At 42.1% G+C, this 18,643-nt stretch overlaps 1 protein-coding gene across 2 annotated transcripts in view; it reads left to right on the forward strand.

Moving 5' to 3' along the window:
* The window catches only part of SLC10A7 (solute carrier family 10 member 7), a 305,313-nt gene that overhangs the window by 242,277 nt on the left and 44,393 nt on the right, over nucleotides 1-18,643 (forward strand). For both annotated transcript variants that reach the window (XM_062199524.1, XM_062199525.1), the window contains one exon: nucleotides 8,445-8,528. In XM_062199524.1, the coding sequence (XP_062055508.1) occupies nucleotides 8,445-8,528 (84 nt within the window). The remainder of the gene's footprint in view (nucleotides 1-8,444; nucleotides 8,529-18,643) is intronic.

Here is an 18,643-nt window from a genome sequence, read left to right on the forward strand (position 1 = left end):
TGACTACCTTCAGAGGCAGGTGTTAGCCTCACTTTATAGGAGAAAACTTAGGTTCAGAGAGGTTTCATAACTCAACTGAGACTGTACAACTGGTAGAGAATACAAGGCATTTTCAACTGGGGTCTGCTTCCTCCCAAGTGTTCCTCCCAAGTTATGCCTACAAAACATGTATCTTAGAGACATAATTTGTTTTAAGAGGTGTTACCAACACTCAATTACTATTTTTTAGCAATTATAATCTTAGTAATGTAGTTGTAGGTAAGACAAAAAAAATAATAATGCATGAGGTGGGCATTCAGTGCAGCAGTTAAGTTGTTCATTGGGGGACGCCTTGTGTCCCATATTTGAGTGCCTGGGTTCGAGTCCCAGCTCCCTGCTCAAGTCCAGCTTCCTGCTGATGAAGACCCAGGGAAGCAGTGATGATGACTCAAGTAGTTGAGTCCCTGCCACCCACATGGGACACCTGTACTGAGTTCCCAGCTCCCAACTTCAGTCCCAGGGCATTATGGCCATCTGGGAAGTAAAATCAGTGAATGGGAGCTCACTCACTCTCTCTCTCTCTCAAATAAAACACATAAATAAATTTTAAAAAGGGTAATTCATAAATATTGCCTTGAAGAAACTTAAAACTTCTTTGGGTAAACAGAAATAAATATGGAAGAAAGATAGAGTAGAAGTGAACTGTGAAACGATGTGATTCAGACTGGGTTTAATAGGAGTTCATAGAAGAGTGAGGTCCAGATCAGGCAGAGAAGTGGGAGCAGCTTTTGAGCTTGTAACCATCATTAGTTTCTTTTGTAATTTGCTGCCTTGATAGGACCTTTCCAACTTTTGATCCCATCATCGTAAACAAAAGTAGTATACATAGCCATTAGTGTCATGTACAGTCCTCTGATTATTTCTTATCATATGGTGCCAATAATGATAGCATAATTGATGGTAACACATATGTGAGGTGTATAAAATGTTAGGAAACAGAAAGAAGCGCCAGAAGAGAAACGAGTCCTTTGATGTCCGCAGGTGCTTCACGCTGCGCCAGTGTCTCCACCTGGTGTCCAGAAGTGTGTGTTCCTAAAGCACAGGAAGATAGTTTCACCTCTGCAAGCAGAGAGCCTCTTGTCTCACTGCGTGCATAGATCACACAGACACTGTTCTCAGAGAGCATTTTGGGAAACAAAATGATCTGGGCACTCTTTCATAATTTTTCAGGACAGGGTTCTTCCCAAACCTTAGTGGTTTGCAGTGGGAGTACCAGGTATGCAGTTTCAATGCACTAGCGGTGACAGATGAACTCCTACCCCGACTAAGGCCCACTTACACAGAGAGATCAACTCCACTTCTGGCCTGGGATGTAAGTGAGCCGCAGACACAAAAATGAGCTCCGACAGAGGGGCAAGTGTTGGACACAATGGTTGAGACACTGCTTGGAATGCCTGCATTCCATATTGGAGTCCCTGAGTTCGAGTCTCAGTTCTGCTTCCAATTCCAGGTTCCTGTAGTTGTGCAGCCTGGGAGACATCAGGTGATAACTCAAGTAGTCGGGTCCCTGTGAGCCATGTGGGAGACCTGGATGGAGTTCCCGGCTCCTGACTTCAGCCTAGCCCAGCCCAGGCCATTGTATGCATTTGAGGAGTGAACCAGTGGATGGGAGATCTTTTTCCATCTGTCTGTCTGTCTGTCTGTCTGTCTCTCTCTCTCAAATACAGAAAAATAAATTGTAAAAGATTTAACCAAATTAGCTCAGGGCAGCAGTCTCTTAGATGGACCTCTCTCCTGCTGCTTAGTTCCCTCTCCAGCACCAGCTGCCTGAGTGCTCCCTGAGCAGGTAGGGGCCAGGCAGAGTCACAAAGACACTACTTCCTTGCTCCCTCTTGCCTTTGGTACCCAAGCTTAGTGCACTCTTCTGGAGAAACTTGAATGTTTGCACTACTTAAGGGAGTATTTAGCAATGGCAGATTCATTGGTTCCTGAATCAAACTCAGGCTTGACAAGACCAAAACCTCTGGTCAGAGAATAGGGAGCAAAGTTTGTTCCTGGATGCCTCTGAATGACTCTGCCTCCAGCCTCTCATTGCCTCATTGCTTTCCTGTTCATTTTGGCACATTTCACTAAGCATTCTGGGTACTTTGAGTAGCTAGAACCTATGATTGCACACATTAAGGTTAACCATCAAAGTTACTGGAAGGTCATCTTTTTATGTTACATGTTAAATTAGCAGATAATGTGGAGGAAGCTGGAAGACATTATGTTAAGTGAAATAAGCCATACACAGAAAGACAAATGCTGCATGATCTCACTTATTTGCCGAATTTTAAAAAGTCAAACTCATAGAAACACGGAGTAGAATGGTCGCTACCAGGGGTCCAGGGGTCGGGGAAACTGGGGGAGTTTGGTCAAGAGTACAAATGAGCAGTTATTGGATGGATAAGTTCTGGGGACCTATTGTGCAGCACACTGACTGCAGTTAATAATGTACTGCGTGCTTAAACTTGGCCAAATGAGTAGATCTTGTGTTCTCACCACATACACGAAAAGGTAGCCATGTGAGAGGATGGCTATGTTAAATAGCTTGATTGTGATAATCATTTCACAATGTATATGTGCTTCAAAGTATCACACGTTGAATATATACAATTTTTGTCAGTTACACTTCAATATATAAATTAAATGAATACATAAAATAAAGAAAAATAAGCATTTAAATAAAAGTGAAGCCATGTTTTACATACCTTTTTTACTTTTGAAAAAGTCTTTCAAGGCTTATTTTGTTCTTTATTTCCCAGCAAAGTAAAAGACCATGCATTTAGATATTAAAAAAAAAAAAAACTCTACCAAACACACTCTCTATGCAATGACCCAATTTAGTTTGATAAATGCAACTGAATCATTAGGGCTGTTTAACAACCATATTCCTAATTTTGATTTCAAAAGACATAGTCATTTTCACATTAAGTCTGTTACCTGGTATATATTTAACTCATCAATTCCGTGTAAGTATTCAAATCAGTTTCCATGTATCTGTTTTAAGAGAAGGGGCAGCAGGGAATGAAAGAGTGACTGAACCACATTTCTGGTGAAAGATGCAGTTCTGGAAAGGCCTAGGGACCTGGAGACTCTCCTTCCTCCTGTGTAAATTCTGGTCTTTGTGACAGATGGGACAAAGGTTATTTACGATGTATCTGTGTGTAGGTAGCCAGAGCTTAGATCCGATAATAAGCAAGGCCCTTCGCCCGTCTCCCTTCTCCCAGGGCTGGGCTCCATGGGGGTGTGGGGAGAGCAGAGATTGGGCAGGAAGGGAACTAACTCTGTACAGTGTGTGAAGCTGCTTGTGCCTGATTTTCTAGCAAAAGAGATTTAACATCTTTTATTCTACTGTATAACCTGTAAGTATCTGTTCTTATTTTTCCCTGACTGTGGTGCTAATGAAAGCAAAGACCAATCATCAAGGGTGAATTATTTAATACAATAATGTTTTAATAGCTGAGAAGAGACACAAATAGTGGGGACGCCTGTGGCTAATGGATTTCCCTGATAGGAGATAAAAGGCTGATTACACAGCAGAGCCAGGGAAGACCTGGTGCATTGATGACACTTCACAGGCCAGCTCACTTACAGGAGTGATTTAAAATACACCATCTGTTTTCTAACTGCAGGTTGATAACTGTGATTCCACAGTCAACATCTCTTCATCAGGAATTGTTACTTACCTGTCTTTCTGAATCTGGTTTGTATGTCCCATAATTTTACTGATGAGACCCCCAGCTTCTGAAATTAATTGGTTTGTAAATTGAATGGATTGATAGACGTCAATCCTGCTTCTACTCAGCCTGTCCCTGGTAGGGTAGAGAATTAAACCCCATACCCCAAGGCATACATAATGTGTATTGAATCAACTCTGCTGCACTGACCCTGGTGCTAGGTATGTCTCGTCCTTGGGAGAGTCGCTCAGATAATTTTCTGTGCCCTGTGGTTCACATCGGCAACCCCAGTTGAAAAGGCTGTCCCATCAACTATTCTTCATCAAGTCCTCACCCCACTTTTCTTCTCTTACTTTTGCTGTCTCTTGCTTGGCCAGCACTCCAGTTCCCGTGCATGTTCATGTGCACACACACACGTACACACACAGATGTAGAGTCCTTGTCTTTGTCTCCCACCTCACATGGGCAGGAACAGGACTTTGACTTCCTTTCTACCCTTTCCCCGTTTTCACCGCTCTCTAACTTCCGTAATTACTGCTCAGTAGAGCATAATGGTCAAGCAGAAGGGCTTTGGGGCTGTACTTCTGGGTTTACATCCTGGCCCTATTGCTGATTAGCTATGCTGACCTTGTTTGAGTTGTTTTACTGCTTTGTGCCATTGTCACCACATCTGGAAATGGTGGTGTAATAAGACACCTCGAAGGGTTGCCGTGAGGATTAAGTTGCTCAGCACACAGTGAGCACAGTGAGCAGTGTCTGGCACACAGAAGTGCACGCTGAACGTGGCTGTGGTAATTTTAAGAGACGGCTGGGTGGAAGGCCAGGCCCATGGTCCTTTCTTGGGTCTATCAATCAAGTACCTGAATGAAGTTGGAAGAATGGAAAAGTATTGGCAAACCTCTTTTTCTAATGTGTTGTAGTCATTCACTAATTTTTGGGAAAAAAAAAATTATTTATTTGAAAGGCAGAGTGACAGAGATGAAGAGGGAGAGGGAGAGAGATATCCCATCCATTGGTTCACTCCCCAAATGGCTACATTGACTAGGGCTGGGCCAAAGTCAGGAACCAGGAACTCTGTCTGGGTCTCCTGCATGGGTCACAGGGGCCCAAGTACTTGAGCCATCATCTGCTATCTTCCCAGGTGCATCAGCAGGCAGCAGGATTAGAAATGGAGCAGCTGGGACTCAAACTGGGGCTCCAATTTGGGATGCCGTCATCCCAAGCACAGGCTTACCCCACTGTGCCACAACACTGGCCCCCTCATTCACTAATTGACACTCATTTCGTCAGCACCTTTTCTGTACTAGATTAGTGGTTCTCAGAGTGTGAACCCCAGCTCAGCAGTGGAACATCACCTGGGACCATGTTAGAAGAGTAACTTCTTGCCATTCCACCTTCCCCTCCCTAGTCGATCTGATTCAGGAACCTGGGGTGGGGGTGGGGGTGAGGGTGGGGGCAGGGAGGGCAGCAAGCAACCTGTTTAACAAGCCCTCCAGATGTTTCTGTTGTGCCAGAGTTTGAGAACCGCTGCCTTAGATGCCAGCATACAGACTGGCAAGAGACAGATCTGTGAATGCGAACATCCAAGAGTTGCTAAAGTAGGATGGAGACACAGAGAACAGTGACTCACAAAAGAGGGAGTGACCAGTTCAGCATTTTTGGAGGAGGGCTTTGAGAGAATTCCTGAAAGAATTGATTCTTGAACCGAGTCTGGGGAAAAGGCTAGAACTTTTCTGATTCTACATGGGGGAGGTGACATTCCAGAGAGTAGAATGGTGCACGCGGTGATGGGCAGGCAACCTCAACTTTAGAAGGCTGCTGGAGAGAAGGACTTCAGGGTTTTGTTCACTGTTGTATCCGCAGTGCCCAGAACATGGCCCTGGCTCACAGGAAGCACTCAGGAACTATTTGGATGATTCAACACAGAGGTTTTAAATCCCTATGTATCCAGTTTTCCTGAAGTGTTTCTGCCAAAGTCTAAGAGATTCAGACAAACAAACCTCATTACGAGAGTTTAAAGTGCCATACTCCTGCAAGAACTTGGCCAATGCCTGGGTTATATAATGTGCTGTATCTTAAAGCGTGGGTTCGCAGGAGGAGACATGTCTCCAATAAATCTGCCAGGGTGACTCTGTGAAGCCCATAACACTTGCTTGACACAAGCTGATTCTGAATCTACAAACTTTACCTGCAAATTATTGATGCTTCGTCTAAACACATTGGTCTTTGTAACAGAAACCTCGACAGATTCCTCATTAAAATATGAAGAACCAAATATCCCAGGCCGCATATTTCCTTCTGCTTTAGTTAAAATCAACCCTGCATACAAAATGATAGGGTCTTGTACTTCCCTGGTCGTGCTCTCATTTGCTGCCCTGTGCCAGATGCTCACTCTCCTTTCTTCTGGCTGCCAGGGCATACTTCATAGCATCAAACACCTCCCCCAGGGCACCTCTGCATCTTCACACTGACCACAGCGACAGGTCTGGTGGCTGATTCAAAAGAAAGGACTTATGCCAAATTAGACGCCAGTGCTGCGGGTTGTCATCCCTTCAGAGCCGCTTCTAAGGAAGCCGTCCTGAGGGATTTCTTCCGCAGCATCCCGGCCATGCCTCCTCTGGCTTCCAGTACCCGGTTAACCACATCCCTGGTCAGCTTGCTCTGGTCCTGATCCCACAGAGCCGCAGAGGAGAGCTACTCTCACCTGAGTTCCCAAACAAGTGAGTCGGAGGTCATAGGTGCTCTGGAGGACAAAGGGACCTTGGGGACCATGGACAACCTACTCCTCAACCCAATCTTGTTGCACTATCTCCTAAGAACATGAGTTTTCCAACTATGACACATGCCAGTGGTCTATTATGTGATAGATGGAGAAATGAAAATGTATAATATTTTAGAAACCAAATTTGAAATTGGGCTTGCTTTATTTCTCTGGGCTTACAGAGGGCATATAGTTTGATATGGTTATTCATTGAAAAAATTTTATAGCACATTAATAAAGTTGAGGTTTAGAGAAGAGCTAGGGAGATGTGAGATCTCACATGAGATTCCAGGCAGAAATTGCAACCTTATATATGGAGGTTATAACTTGGAATCTAGCTGCCTCTCTCCATACATTATAAACATTCTGAATAGAGCATTGAACTGGGTGTTTTTGAACCTGAAAACTTTGTTCTTTAAAGTTTATTTTTCTATTCATCCCATGCCTTGAATTCTCTATAAAATGCATTTTTTTCTTTATTTCAATTATTGTCCCCAGAACATTCTCAGGCTTAATATTTGTGGAGGGAACATATTTGTTAAGCACTGTGTGCTTCAAAAACATTGTTGCTATAAAATAGGATGTTATGATTAAGGCTTTGGTTTTACATAAAAAGCAACACCTGACTGCCATGTAACATTTAACATTCTGGGAATCCTGGCTGTTCTTTGGCAGTTTCCTTTTATCCACCAGACTCTCTTTCCTGGCTTTTGTTTACTTGGTTGTGGAGGAGAAGGGCTCATTGCTAGCCACTGGTCAGTACTGAAATCAGCGTTAAATGTATGCAGGGCCACAGATGGGCAAGACACACGTTCTTGGGCATTTTGAGTGCGTGTACACAGTGATGAAGATGGGAAACAGAATTTTATGAAACACACCAGGTTGGAGGATTTTGTAACCAGTCATGCAAAAAAACCAGAAAGTAGTGAAGACACTGATCACACACCGTTTCATTCTGAGCTGTTGGCTTCATTTATCTAAATATTTGATGGGTTTTCATTTGCTGTTATGTGCCTTTAGTCATTGCCAATTCAATGTCCTGCCACAGAATTATTTCCAAAAGATACTTCCAAATTTATCTAAATGTGGGTAACAATGAAAATTGAGGTTCAGTCTGCAAGGAAAGGGTAAAAGGGTACGTTCCAAGGGCCAAGGAGAGGTGACTGCTGGTTGGGGAGAACATTGTTGAAAAGGGGACTCAAGAAAGAGATAAATATCTGTGGAGCAGAATATTGTTTATCCAGAGAGGAATCACAGGCAGAAGGAGGTTTTGAAAAACTTTTGGAAGTTAATAGGAAGACTCTGATGTGTGGTGGGTGAGGCTAATGAAAGTGTGTGTGTGCACAGGTAAACACCCTTGTGCTGCAGGGAATAGAGTGTTTATGAAGCCAAGAGTGCAATTATGTATTTGCAAGTAAAGAATCATAATGTGGGGAAAGAAACAAATGAGAAATATGAACAATGTTAAGGTATACAAATTTAGGAGATGTGTATTGACATTTTTAGAAGAAAAAAAAGTTAGGTTCAGGAGTTCCGATTTGCTATACCTTATATAAGTTTTCAACTATCTTAGATTTGTGTTAAAGGAGTATGAAAGCTATAAACTAGTTTATTTGCATAAATAAAAATATCTTGACAAGAATGAGATGTACTTGTTTATTTCATGAATCTACTGGCAGGTGAAATAAAAATCACATAAACTGTGATTGCGGGTAAACTACTATGCCATATGACTGTAAGCAATTTGTATTCAGAATGACTTTATTATTCAGAAGTATGTATAATAGTAATTTAAGTTGATTGCAAATGAATGGTTATCATCTTTTCTCAATCTTACTCTCCCAGTAAAAATGATAATTCCAAATACTTACCAGGTACCAAATCTCTAGTGCATGTGAGAAACTTCATCTATTGAATTACTGAATGGGCAGCAGTATTTGATACTGATGCAGAGTAATTCCCCCTCCTCTTTCCTTGTTTTGCAGCTTGGTTCATCCTCTTCTGTGCCTTTCACATCCATTTTCTCTCAGCTTTTCATGACTGTCGTGGCCCCTCTCATCGTTGGACAGGTAAGGTCTCTGATTCTATCTGACTGCTTCTTGGTAGATCACATTGTGAGTTCTATGTAATGTCAGGACACTTGGGAGGAAGGATCTTCAGAGGGAAGAGACAATTAGATGAAAATATGAAACTGGAAAAATACATTTCATCAATAATGATATTCTCATCTTTTAGCTTTTAAATTAATGTATTTTTAAAGATTTATTTATTTACCTAAAAGAGCTACAGAGAGAGAGAGGAAAAGAGAGAGATCTTCCACCTGCTGGTTCACTCCTTAGCATTGGCCAGGGCTAGGCCAGTCAGAGCCAGGAGCCAGAAACTTCTTCCAAATCTCCCACATGGGTTGCAGGGGGACCAAACACTTGGGCTATCTTCTACTGTGTTTCCCAGGCTATACTGGATTGTATGTGGAGCAGTTGGGACATAAACCAGTGCCCGTATGGGATGCTGGGGTCACAGGAGGCAGCTTTACGCCACAATGCTAGTCCCCCAAATTATTAATTTGCTTTAGTTAGCTAGATATAGAAACACTGGAACAGAATCTTGACTTCCTCAATTTATTTTAATGGACATATAATATTTGTATTTTTATGGGGTATGATATATGTACACAATGTGTCTTGGTAAAATTAAGGTAATTAGCATTTCCATCTCCTCATATATTATCATTTCTATGTGTTGGGAACCTTCAAACTCTTCTCCACTATTTATTTTGAAATGTATAATTAATTGTTACAGACTGTAATTACTCCATTGTGCTGTGTATAACGATAGGACTATTTGCCACCTTCTGGCTGTGTTTTGGTACCCTTCATCCTCCCTGTCAGTGTCGTCTCTTTTGCCTCCCCTTCCTAGTCTCTAGTGACCTTGATTTTACTTTCTGCTCCTATGTGATCAACTTTTTAGTTTCTACAAATGAGTAAGAGCATGCAGTATTTTGTTTTCTGTGCCTGGATTAGTTCACTTCATGCCATCCTTTTCCATGTGTGAGTAATATTCTATTAGATAGATAGATAGATGCCACTTTAAGCAATTATTTTATATATTTAAGGGACAGGCAGGCAGACAGAGCTGACATCCACCATTTCACTCCCTAAATGCCCACAGCAGCCAGGGCTGGGCCAGGCCAAAGCCAGGAGCCAGGCATTCATTCCAGGTCTCCCTTCTGGTTGGCAGAGACCCAACTACTTGAGCCACTACCTGCTGCCTCCCAGGCTGTGCATTAGCAGGAAGCTGGAATTGGAAAGGGAGCCAGGACTAGAACCCAAGGTCCTGACATGAGATGAGGGCGTGGCAGGCAGCTAGAGCGAATGTCTGTTCCAATATGTCACTGAAAACATCCATTCGTCTCGGCCCATTGATTCCATGTCCCTGCTGTTGAGTAGAGCATGCAGGTATCTCTCTGATACGCTGATTGCGTTTCCTTTGGATACGTACTCAGCAGTAGGATTGCTGGATTGTATGGCAGTTCTATTTGCAGTTTTTTGAGGCTCCGCCATACTGGTTTCCATAATGACTATTGATCTATATTCCACCAGCAGTGTATGAGAGGGTGCCCCTTTCTCAGCAGCCTACTCTGCATTTGTTGTTTTTTAACTTTTTAATAATAGCCACTCTAGCTGGGATAAAATGATATCTCCTTGTGTTTTTAATTTGCAATTCCCTGATGATTTGTAAAGCTGAACATTTTTTTCTTTTCTTTTTTAAAGATTTTTTTAATTTATTTGCCAGGTAGAGTTGTAGACAGTGAGAGAGAGAGAGCCTTCCGTTGGTTCACCCCCCAAATGGCCACCATGGCTGGTGCTGTGCCAATCCAAAGCCAGGAGCCAGATGCTTCCTTCTGGTCTCCCATGCAGGTGCAGGGGCCCAAACACTTGGGCCATCCTCCACTGCCCTCCCGGGCCACAGCAGAGAGCTGGACTTGAAGAGGAATGGCCAGGACTAGAACCATATGGGATGCTGGCGCCGCAGGCGGAGGATTAACCAAGTGCACCACAGCACTGGCCCCAAACATTTTTTCATATACTTATGGGTCATTTGAATATCTTATTTTAAAAATGTGTCTTCAGATCATTAGCACATTTTAATCATATTGTTATTATTACTGTTGAGTGTGTGTTCTTTAGAGACTCCGAATATCAACCACTAGTCAGTTAAGTGGTTTGCAAAAAGTTTTCTCCCGTTCTGTATGTTGTACCTTGGTTTTGTTGATTGTTTCCTTTGCTGTGAAGAAGTTTCTCAGTTTGATAGATCTAATTTTGTTTTTGCTGCCATTTCTAGAGTCTAATCAAAAAATATTTGTTTATATCAATACATTGAAATGTTTCCCTCTTTTGTAGTTTCATAGTTTGGGGTCTTACATTTACATCCTTGATCTATTTTGAGTTGATTTTCATATATGAAAGTACTTTTAAAAAGTGTATGAAAGGGGCCAGCACTGTAGCATAGTTGGTAAAACTGCCGCCTGCAGTGCCAACATCCCATATGGGTATTGGTTCTAGTCCCAGCTGCTCCAGTTCTGTTGCAACTCTCTGCTATGGCCTGTGAAAGCAGCAGAGGATGGCCTATGTCTTTGGGTGCCTGCACCCATATGGGAGACCCGGAAGAAGCTCCTGGCTCTTGGCTTCAGATCAGCTCAGCTCTGACCAATGCAGCCATCTGAGGAGTGAACCAGTGGATGGAAAACCTCTCTCTTTCTCTCTCTCTCTCTCTCTCTCTCTCTCTCTCTGCCTCTGCCTCTGCCTCTCTATAACCCTGCCTTTCAAATAAATAAACTTTTTTAAAAAAAGTGTATGGAAAAATTATATTATAAAATTTTGTTTTGCAAAAAACAAAGTGCATGCATCTTTTTATAATGCACATTTTTCCATGAACTTATTGAGGACCTTTAGTGTGTGTCTATTTCCAAATTTTTTGCACCAAAACTCATCTTGCAGTTTCATTTTCCATGAAATTTTGAAGTACCTGAGTATGGTAGGGGGTAGGAGTCAGTTCTTTCTTTGTGTGTTTGTGTGTGTGTTTGTGTGTGTGTGTGTATAACACAGTTTCATTTTTCTGTAAATGTTTACCCACTTTTCCAGCACCATCTGTTAAAGAGCCTGACCGTTATCCAGTGTATGTTCTCAGAGCCTGTAGTCAAAAAATAAGTTGGCTATGAATATGGGGATTAGTTCTTGATGTTTTTTCCTGTTTCATTGGTCCATGCATATGTTTTTATGTCAGAGATATTAAGTTTTATAAATTTATACATCTGTGTTTTTAAAGATTTCTTTTATTTATTTGAAAGAGCTACAGAGAGAGTTAGAGACAGAGAGTGTAGTCTTCCATCCGCTGGTTCACTTCCGAAGATGGCTGAAATGGACAGAACTGAGCCAACTTGGAGCCAGGAGCCAGGAGCTTCTTCTGGGTCTCCCTCGAGGGTACAGGGCTCCAAGGAGTTGAGCTATCCTCTACTGCTTTCCCAAGCACATTAGCAGGGAGCTGGATGGGAAATCTAGCAGCTGATACTCGAACTGGCACCCAAATGGGATGTCAGAGTCACAGGCCAGGGCTTTAACCCGCTGTGCCACAGTGCCGCTGGCCCCTATACGTCTATTTTATTTGTACTACATAGCCATTTTGAGAATATCAAAAAATCATGACCTATTTCTGTAACTTCTGATGAGGCCATGCCCTTAATAAAGGTCTTTGCCTACAGTTGTATAGATTGTGTAGTGCACAATATTGCTACCTTTTATAGAAATGTGGTCTCCTTACAGGCATCACAGATGTGTACATTTATCACTAAAATTTTCTGGCAAGAAGAAGCAAAATGCCTTAGAGAAGGGGCTCCCTTTTCTAATGCAAAGAAAATGCTGCAGGTCTAGAGCAGGCCTGTTTGACCTTGATGAGCAACCTCAAGCAGCCGCCTACTACTACTACTACTACTACTACTACTACTACTACTTCCTCTTCTTCTTCCTCCTCTTCTTCCTCCTCCTCTTCCTCCTCTTCTTCCTCCTCTTACTCCTCCTCCTCCTCCTACTCCTCTTCCTCCTCCTCCTCCTCCTCCTCTTTCTCTTCCTCCTCCTCTTCCTCTTCCTCCTCCTCCTCCTCTTCCTCTTCTTCCTCCTCCTTTTCCTCCTCCTCTTCTTTTTTTTTTTTACAAATTTATTTATTTTCATTTTATTTGAAAAGCACAGAGACAGAGAAAGAGAAGTAAATGAAGACAGAGATCTCCCATCCACTAGTTCATTCCCCAGCAAGCAGGCCTGAGTCGGGCACAGCCAGGAGTCCAGAGCTCAATCCAGGCCGCCTATGTGGGTAGTAGGAATCCAACTACTTGAGCCATCACCTGCTGCCTCTAGGAGTGTGCATTAACAGGAAGCTGGATCAGAAGTAGAGTAGCCAAGACTCAACTGGGCACTCTGGTATGAGATGCACAAGTGGCAACTTCACAGCTATACCAAATCCCTGTGCCCCAGGTTAATTTTGTTTTTAGCTTTTAACTTGCTAATAATTGGAAATTTGCAGAAAAGTTAGGAAGATAGTACAGAGAGTTGCCATCTGTGTAACTATCTGAATCTATGTTGGATACATGAATTTATAATAGTATCTCCAGTTGTAATCCAGCTTCCTCTCCTTGCTTGTCTTCCAGCCTCCCAACTTGTAAACTCTCTCTGCAAAAGTATGAAATGTGGTCCTACTACATGCCATCACTTGTTATTGCCAGGATACATGTATAGTGGTTGCAGAATTGTTAATCCATACCTTCATGGGAAGCAATTTTACCAGAGTACAGTGCTATGTACAGTTCCTTTTCCCCTTGGTCTTTCTTTTTGTTTTTGTTTTTTTAGCCATCATCTCCTCACCTCCTAAGCCCACCAACTCCATTCAGAAATCCTTCAGAGCCCTGATCAACTGACCCTACTTTCTATCCACCACCATCTATTTGACTTGACTTTCCTTCTTCCCCAGCTTAGATTCCATAGTCCATCTTTATAATCATGCTTTTGTAAATACTCTCAACTCCTCCAGACTTTTGTGCCTTAACTGTGTTTGCTCAGAAAGGCCCAACAGTAGTTAAACCCAATTCTTGTCTACTCCATGAGGCAGTGAGCTGCTCGCATTCCATTGGGCCTCATTAGCCCCACTCCTTGGAATAACTCACATTCTTCAACTCACTGGCTCGCCATTTGACTTACTTCCCAAAGACCCTATCACACTTCTACCAGAGCAGCTGAGTTGTCCTTGTAAGAGAATACACATAGGCCTATGGGTGGCCACCTGTCACCAGGGTGTTAGCCAGTTATAACTTCTGCTGAGTTTGCGTCAACTTCTGCTTCTTCATTACTGTGTTTGTTGTTTTGCTCTTCACTTAGCTCTCAGACCAGAAGATGAGCTCCACGACAATGAGGAGCTTGCCTCCCTTGGTTATTTCTACATCTCTGAGCAGTTTGTTGACGCACCTAAACTGTAGGACATGACCTTGGAGGATCTTCCTTCAAGTGCTCGAATGCCCTAGTCCAGAGAAAACATGGTGTGCAAGTCAGCTAGTTTCTCAGTTGCAATTAACCCTTCCAAATTGTGAAAATAAACATGTCTGTAGATGTATATGCATCTTATAAAATGAGATTTTTGGCCGGCGCCGTGACTCACTAGGCGAATCCTCCGCCTGTGGCGCCAGCACCCCAGGTTCTAGTCCCAGATGGGGCGCTGGATTCTGTCCTGGTTGCTCCTCTTCCAGTCCAGCTCTCTGCTGTGGCCTGGGAGTGCAGTGGAGGATGGCCCAAGTGCTTGGGCCCTGCACCCGCATGGGAGACCAGGATGAAGCACCTGGCTCCTGGCTTCGGATTGGCACAGCGCTGGCTGTAGCAGCCATTTAGGGGGTGAACCAATGGAAGGAAGACCTTCCCCTCTCTCTCTCTCTCTCTCTCTCTCACTGTGTAACTCTGCCTGTCAAATAAAAATAAATAAATAAATAAATAAATAAATAAATAGAGATGTTATCACTACCTGTTTGACAAATGCTGGGAACTGGAGGCAGAAGAAAATGACCAGGAAATGTGAACTGACTATATTTTTCTTAATCACTCAGTAGTGATAAAATCTTATCATTTACCTTTGGATTTATAGTCTTAAGAGGGAATTATATTTTTCTGTGTTTTTCCTATATAGTCTTTGTTATTTTTTTTTTAAAGATTTATTTAGTTATTTGAAAGGCAGAGTTACAGAGAGCAGAGAGAGAGAAAAAGGTCTTCCATTTGCTGGTTTACTCCCTAAATCGCTGCTATGGCCAGAGCTGGGCCAATCTGAAGCCAGGAGCCAGAATCTTCTAGATTTCCCACACAGGTGCAAGGGCCCAAGGACTTGGCCCATCCTCCACTGTTTTCCCAGGCCATAGCAGAGAGCTGGATCAGAAAGGGAGCAGCCAGGACTCAAACCAGTGCACAAATGGAATATGCAGTGGTTTTACTTGCCGTGACACAGTGCCAGCCCCCAGTATTTTCTCTTTTTTTTTTTTTAATATTTCTTTATTTATTTGAAAGGCAGAGTTACAGAGATGGAGAGGCAGAGGTAGAAACAGAGAGATTGTCTATCCACTATGTCACTCCCTAAATGGCTACAATGGCCAGGGAAGGGCCAGGCCAATGCCAGGAGCCAAGAGCTTCTTCCAGATCTCCCACATGGGTGCAGGGACCTAAGGACTAGGACCGTGCTCCACTGCTTTCCCAGGCACATTGACAGGGAGCTGGACTGGAAGTGGGGCAGCTGGGTCTCGAACCAGCTCCCATATGGGCTGTAGGCATTTTACCCTCTGTTCCACAGCATGGGCCCCAGCTGCAGTATTCTTTTGAGCTGAAATCCTCATCAATGAAATGACTCCAATGAAATGAAATTTAGTTTGGTATTCCTCTCTGCACAGATGACTCCTGGACCTCACTTGTCTGAGTTGTAGAATAGCAAGAGGACTACAAAATGTTAGTGGGAAATGGAATTAAAATATGAGTTTATTTTAGTGCAAAAATTTAAAATTAAAATTCTTTCATTATATGTATCTTTCAGGAATTTCTGAAGACTCTCCTATGCATGGATTTCAAAAACTTTTTTTCACTAAAATAGACCTGTCTTTAAATTCAGTTTTCCATGAGCCTTTTGAAGTTCCTCATGTATCTTCTAACCTACAGGTGCTGGGACTGTGAGAAATAAGATTAGTCTTTCCGGCTGGCGCCATGGCTCAACAGGCTAATCCTCCGCCTAGCGGCGCCGGCACACAGAGTTCTAGTCCCGGTCGGGGCGCTGGATTCTATCCCGGTTGCCCCTCTTCCAGTCCAGCTCTCTGCTGTGACCCAGGAGTGCAGTGGAGGATGGTCCAAGTGCTTGGGCCCTGCACCCACATGGGAGACCAGGAGAAGCACCTGGCTCCTGGCTTCGGATCAGCACGGTGTGCCGGCCACTGCATGCTGGCCGCGGCGGCCATTGGAGGGTGAACCAACGGCAAAGGAAGACCTTTCTCTCTGTCTCTCTCTCTCACTATCCACTCTCCCTTTCAAAAATAAAAAATTTTTTTAAAAAAACATTTAAAAAAAAAAAAAGATTAGTCTTTCCCTAGTTAGGAGATTGCTTCTTCTATCAATTCTCAAGGAATAATAAAATAAAATAATTAATAAAATAAAATTTGTGCCACTGTAATATTTCCTTTCATTTTCTGACAAACCCTTTCAACACTTCTAATTGCTTCTGACTAATGCTTATTTTATTAGTTACATCTAGAGAAATTTATGAATAAGTGTTAATGAAACAGAATTTCCACCATCTTTCAGTATTTTCTGTCACCTTGTGTATTTTTCAAAGCAGGTCACTAAAACCCACTTTCTTCTCCTTGTGAATTAATAATAAAACATCAGACGTATACATTATCATTCATGCATCCTCTGGTCTTTCCATTAGTGATTTGTTTCACAATTTGAGATTAGCCTTTTATATTAAGTAATCTTCCACTAAAGCAGAAGTTAGTTTTATTAATGCTAGCAAAATGTTGCACTTTTAGAATCAAATATGAGATCTGAACTGTTTTCACAGCTTCACATGAAAGAGAAGAGTGACTGTCACATTACGCTGTGGGCTATGCTGATAACAGTGAGGGAAACACCACAAAGCCAGGACATGGAAATAAGAAAGTGACTGTGTGCCATGCCCAAGCCCTGTTCCTAAGGTCTATTTTGTTTTATCACTGCAGCTACTGTTCTATCTTACAGATGAGGGAAGGGAAGGAATTTGCCCAAGATCACAGAGTAAGGAGTGAGCCGGTTTGAAGGTTAGGCAAGCTGTGGCTCCGGGGTCCCTACCCTTAACTGCTGTGCCGCAGCTCCCTCGGGAAGTAGGAGCCTTTTTCCTGCCTGCATCACTTTTTTTTTTTTTTCATTTATTAAACTTTTATTTAATGAATATAAATTTCCAAAGTATAGCTTATGGGTTACAATGGCTTCCCCCCTCGCATAACTTCCCTCCCGCCCGCAACCCTCCCCTTTCCCGCTCCCTTTCCCCTTCCATTCGTGTAAAGATTCATTTTCAATTCTCTTTATATACAGAAGATCAGTTTAGTATACTTTAGGTAAAGATTTCAACATTTTGCCCATATAGCAACATCAAGTGAAAAAACTACCATTGGATTACTAATTATAGCATTAAATAGCAATGTTCAGCACATTAAAGACAGAGATCCTACATAATTTTTTTCAAATTAATTAATTTTCTATGCCATTTCCATTTTAACACCAGGTTGTTTTTTTTTTTTCCTTTTTTTTTTTTCGTTTCCAATTCTCTTTATATACAGAAGATATCAAGATGGCATGTACCAATGCCATCGCACTAGTCCAAGTGATCAATTTCAGCTCACAATTGATAGCTCTGATAGCTCTAAGAGTCAAAGAGATCACACAAACAAGACAAGTATCTGCTAATACTAACTGATAGAATCAAAAAGGGAGAGAAAGATCCAACATGGGAAGTGGGATACACAGCAGACTCATAGAATGGAAGATGTCCTAAACAACACTCTGGCCTCAGAATCAGCCCTCAAGGCATTCAGATCTGGCCGAAGAGCCCATGAGAGTATAGCAGGCATGGAAAGCCAAGATATCATGGGAAAAAAAAAAAAAGACCTGAATGAAAGATCTCTGTGAGTGAGATCCCAGTGAAAAGAACGGGGCCATCAAAGAAGGAGGTGCCCTTCTCCGAAGGGAGGAGAGAGCCTCCACTTTGACTATGACCCTATCGGAATAAGATCAAAGTCAGCGAACTCTAAAGGCTTCCATAGCCCTGGCAACTCATGACTAGAGCCTAGGGAGATTACTGACGCCATGAACAGGAGTGCCTGCATCACTTTTTAACGTTCCGTAACTCATTTGGTCTCTGTGCCTCCAGTTTCCACCATGAACTCAGCAGGCTAATACCTGCACCATCTTTTTCATGAGAATTAAATAAAATAATAGTGGAAGAGGTTTTTCAGAGAGAAGCTGATAATAGGTGCTTTTTATACCCATTTGTTATCATTATTCATCGTCTTTGTAAAGTACATAAATATTTTAAATCATCTCAACATTTAATGAAAATACTTTTAAAGAAAAGTATTCTATAAATTGGATTTGATTTCGTATCTATACATTGCAGTAGGATATTAATGAAGAAACAAAATACTTTTTGAAAATATATGGATTCAGTGCAACAGAGGATAAAAACTGGAGAAATAATCCGAAGTCACTTTGAAGAAAAATAAATTTTAAAATTCAGGATTAATATGAAAAATAAACCATTATATATTTTCACTCAATAGCCAACTTGTAAATTTAAAAACAGAATAGAAAGAAAAGGACATACCTTGACAAAAATATGTAAGAAAACTCAAATAATAGATACTCTCTTTCACAGTTATCCCAGTGTATTGACATTCTTCACCTAAGGGGTGTCATTCTTACAGGTTTCCTGCTTGGAAGCCATGCAGTAATTGATATGTAACTCAGCTCACTGAAAGTATAGAGAGTCAAATTTGCATTCCCTTTAACCATCCTGCTACCTAATTTAAAATCAAGAAAGTCAAAATGTTGTAGATGAGACAATAAAATAAAAGCTTCTTAACAAAATT

This window comes from Lepus europaeus, chromosome 8, assembly GCF_033115175.1.
Source record: "Lepus europaeus isolate LE1 chromosome 8, mLepTim1.pri, whole genome shotgun sequence".
NCBI lineage: Eukaryota > Metazoa > Chordata > Mammalia > Lagomorpha > Leporidae > Lepus > Lepus europaeus.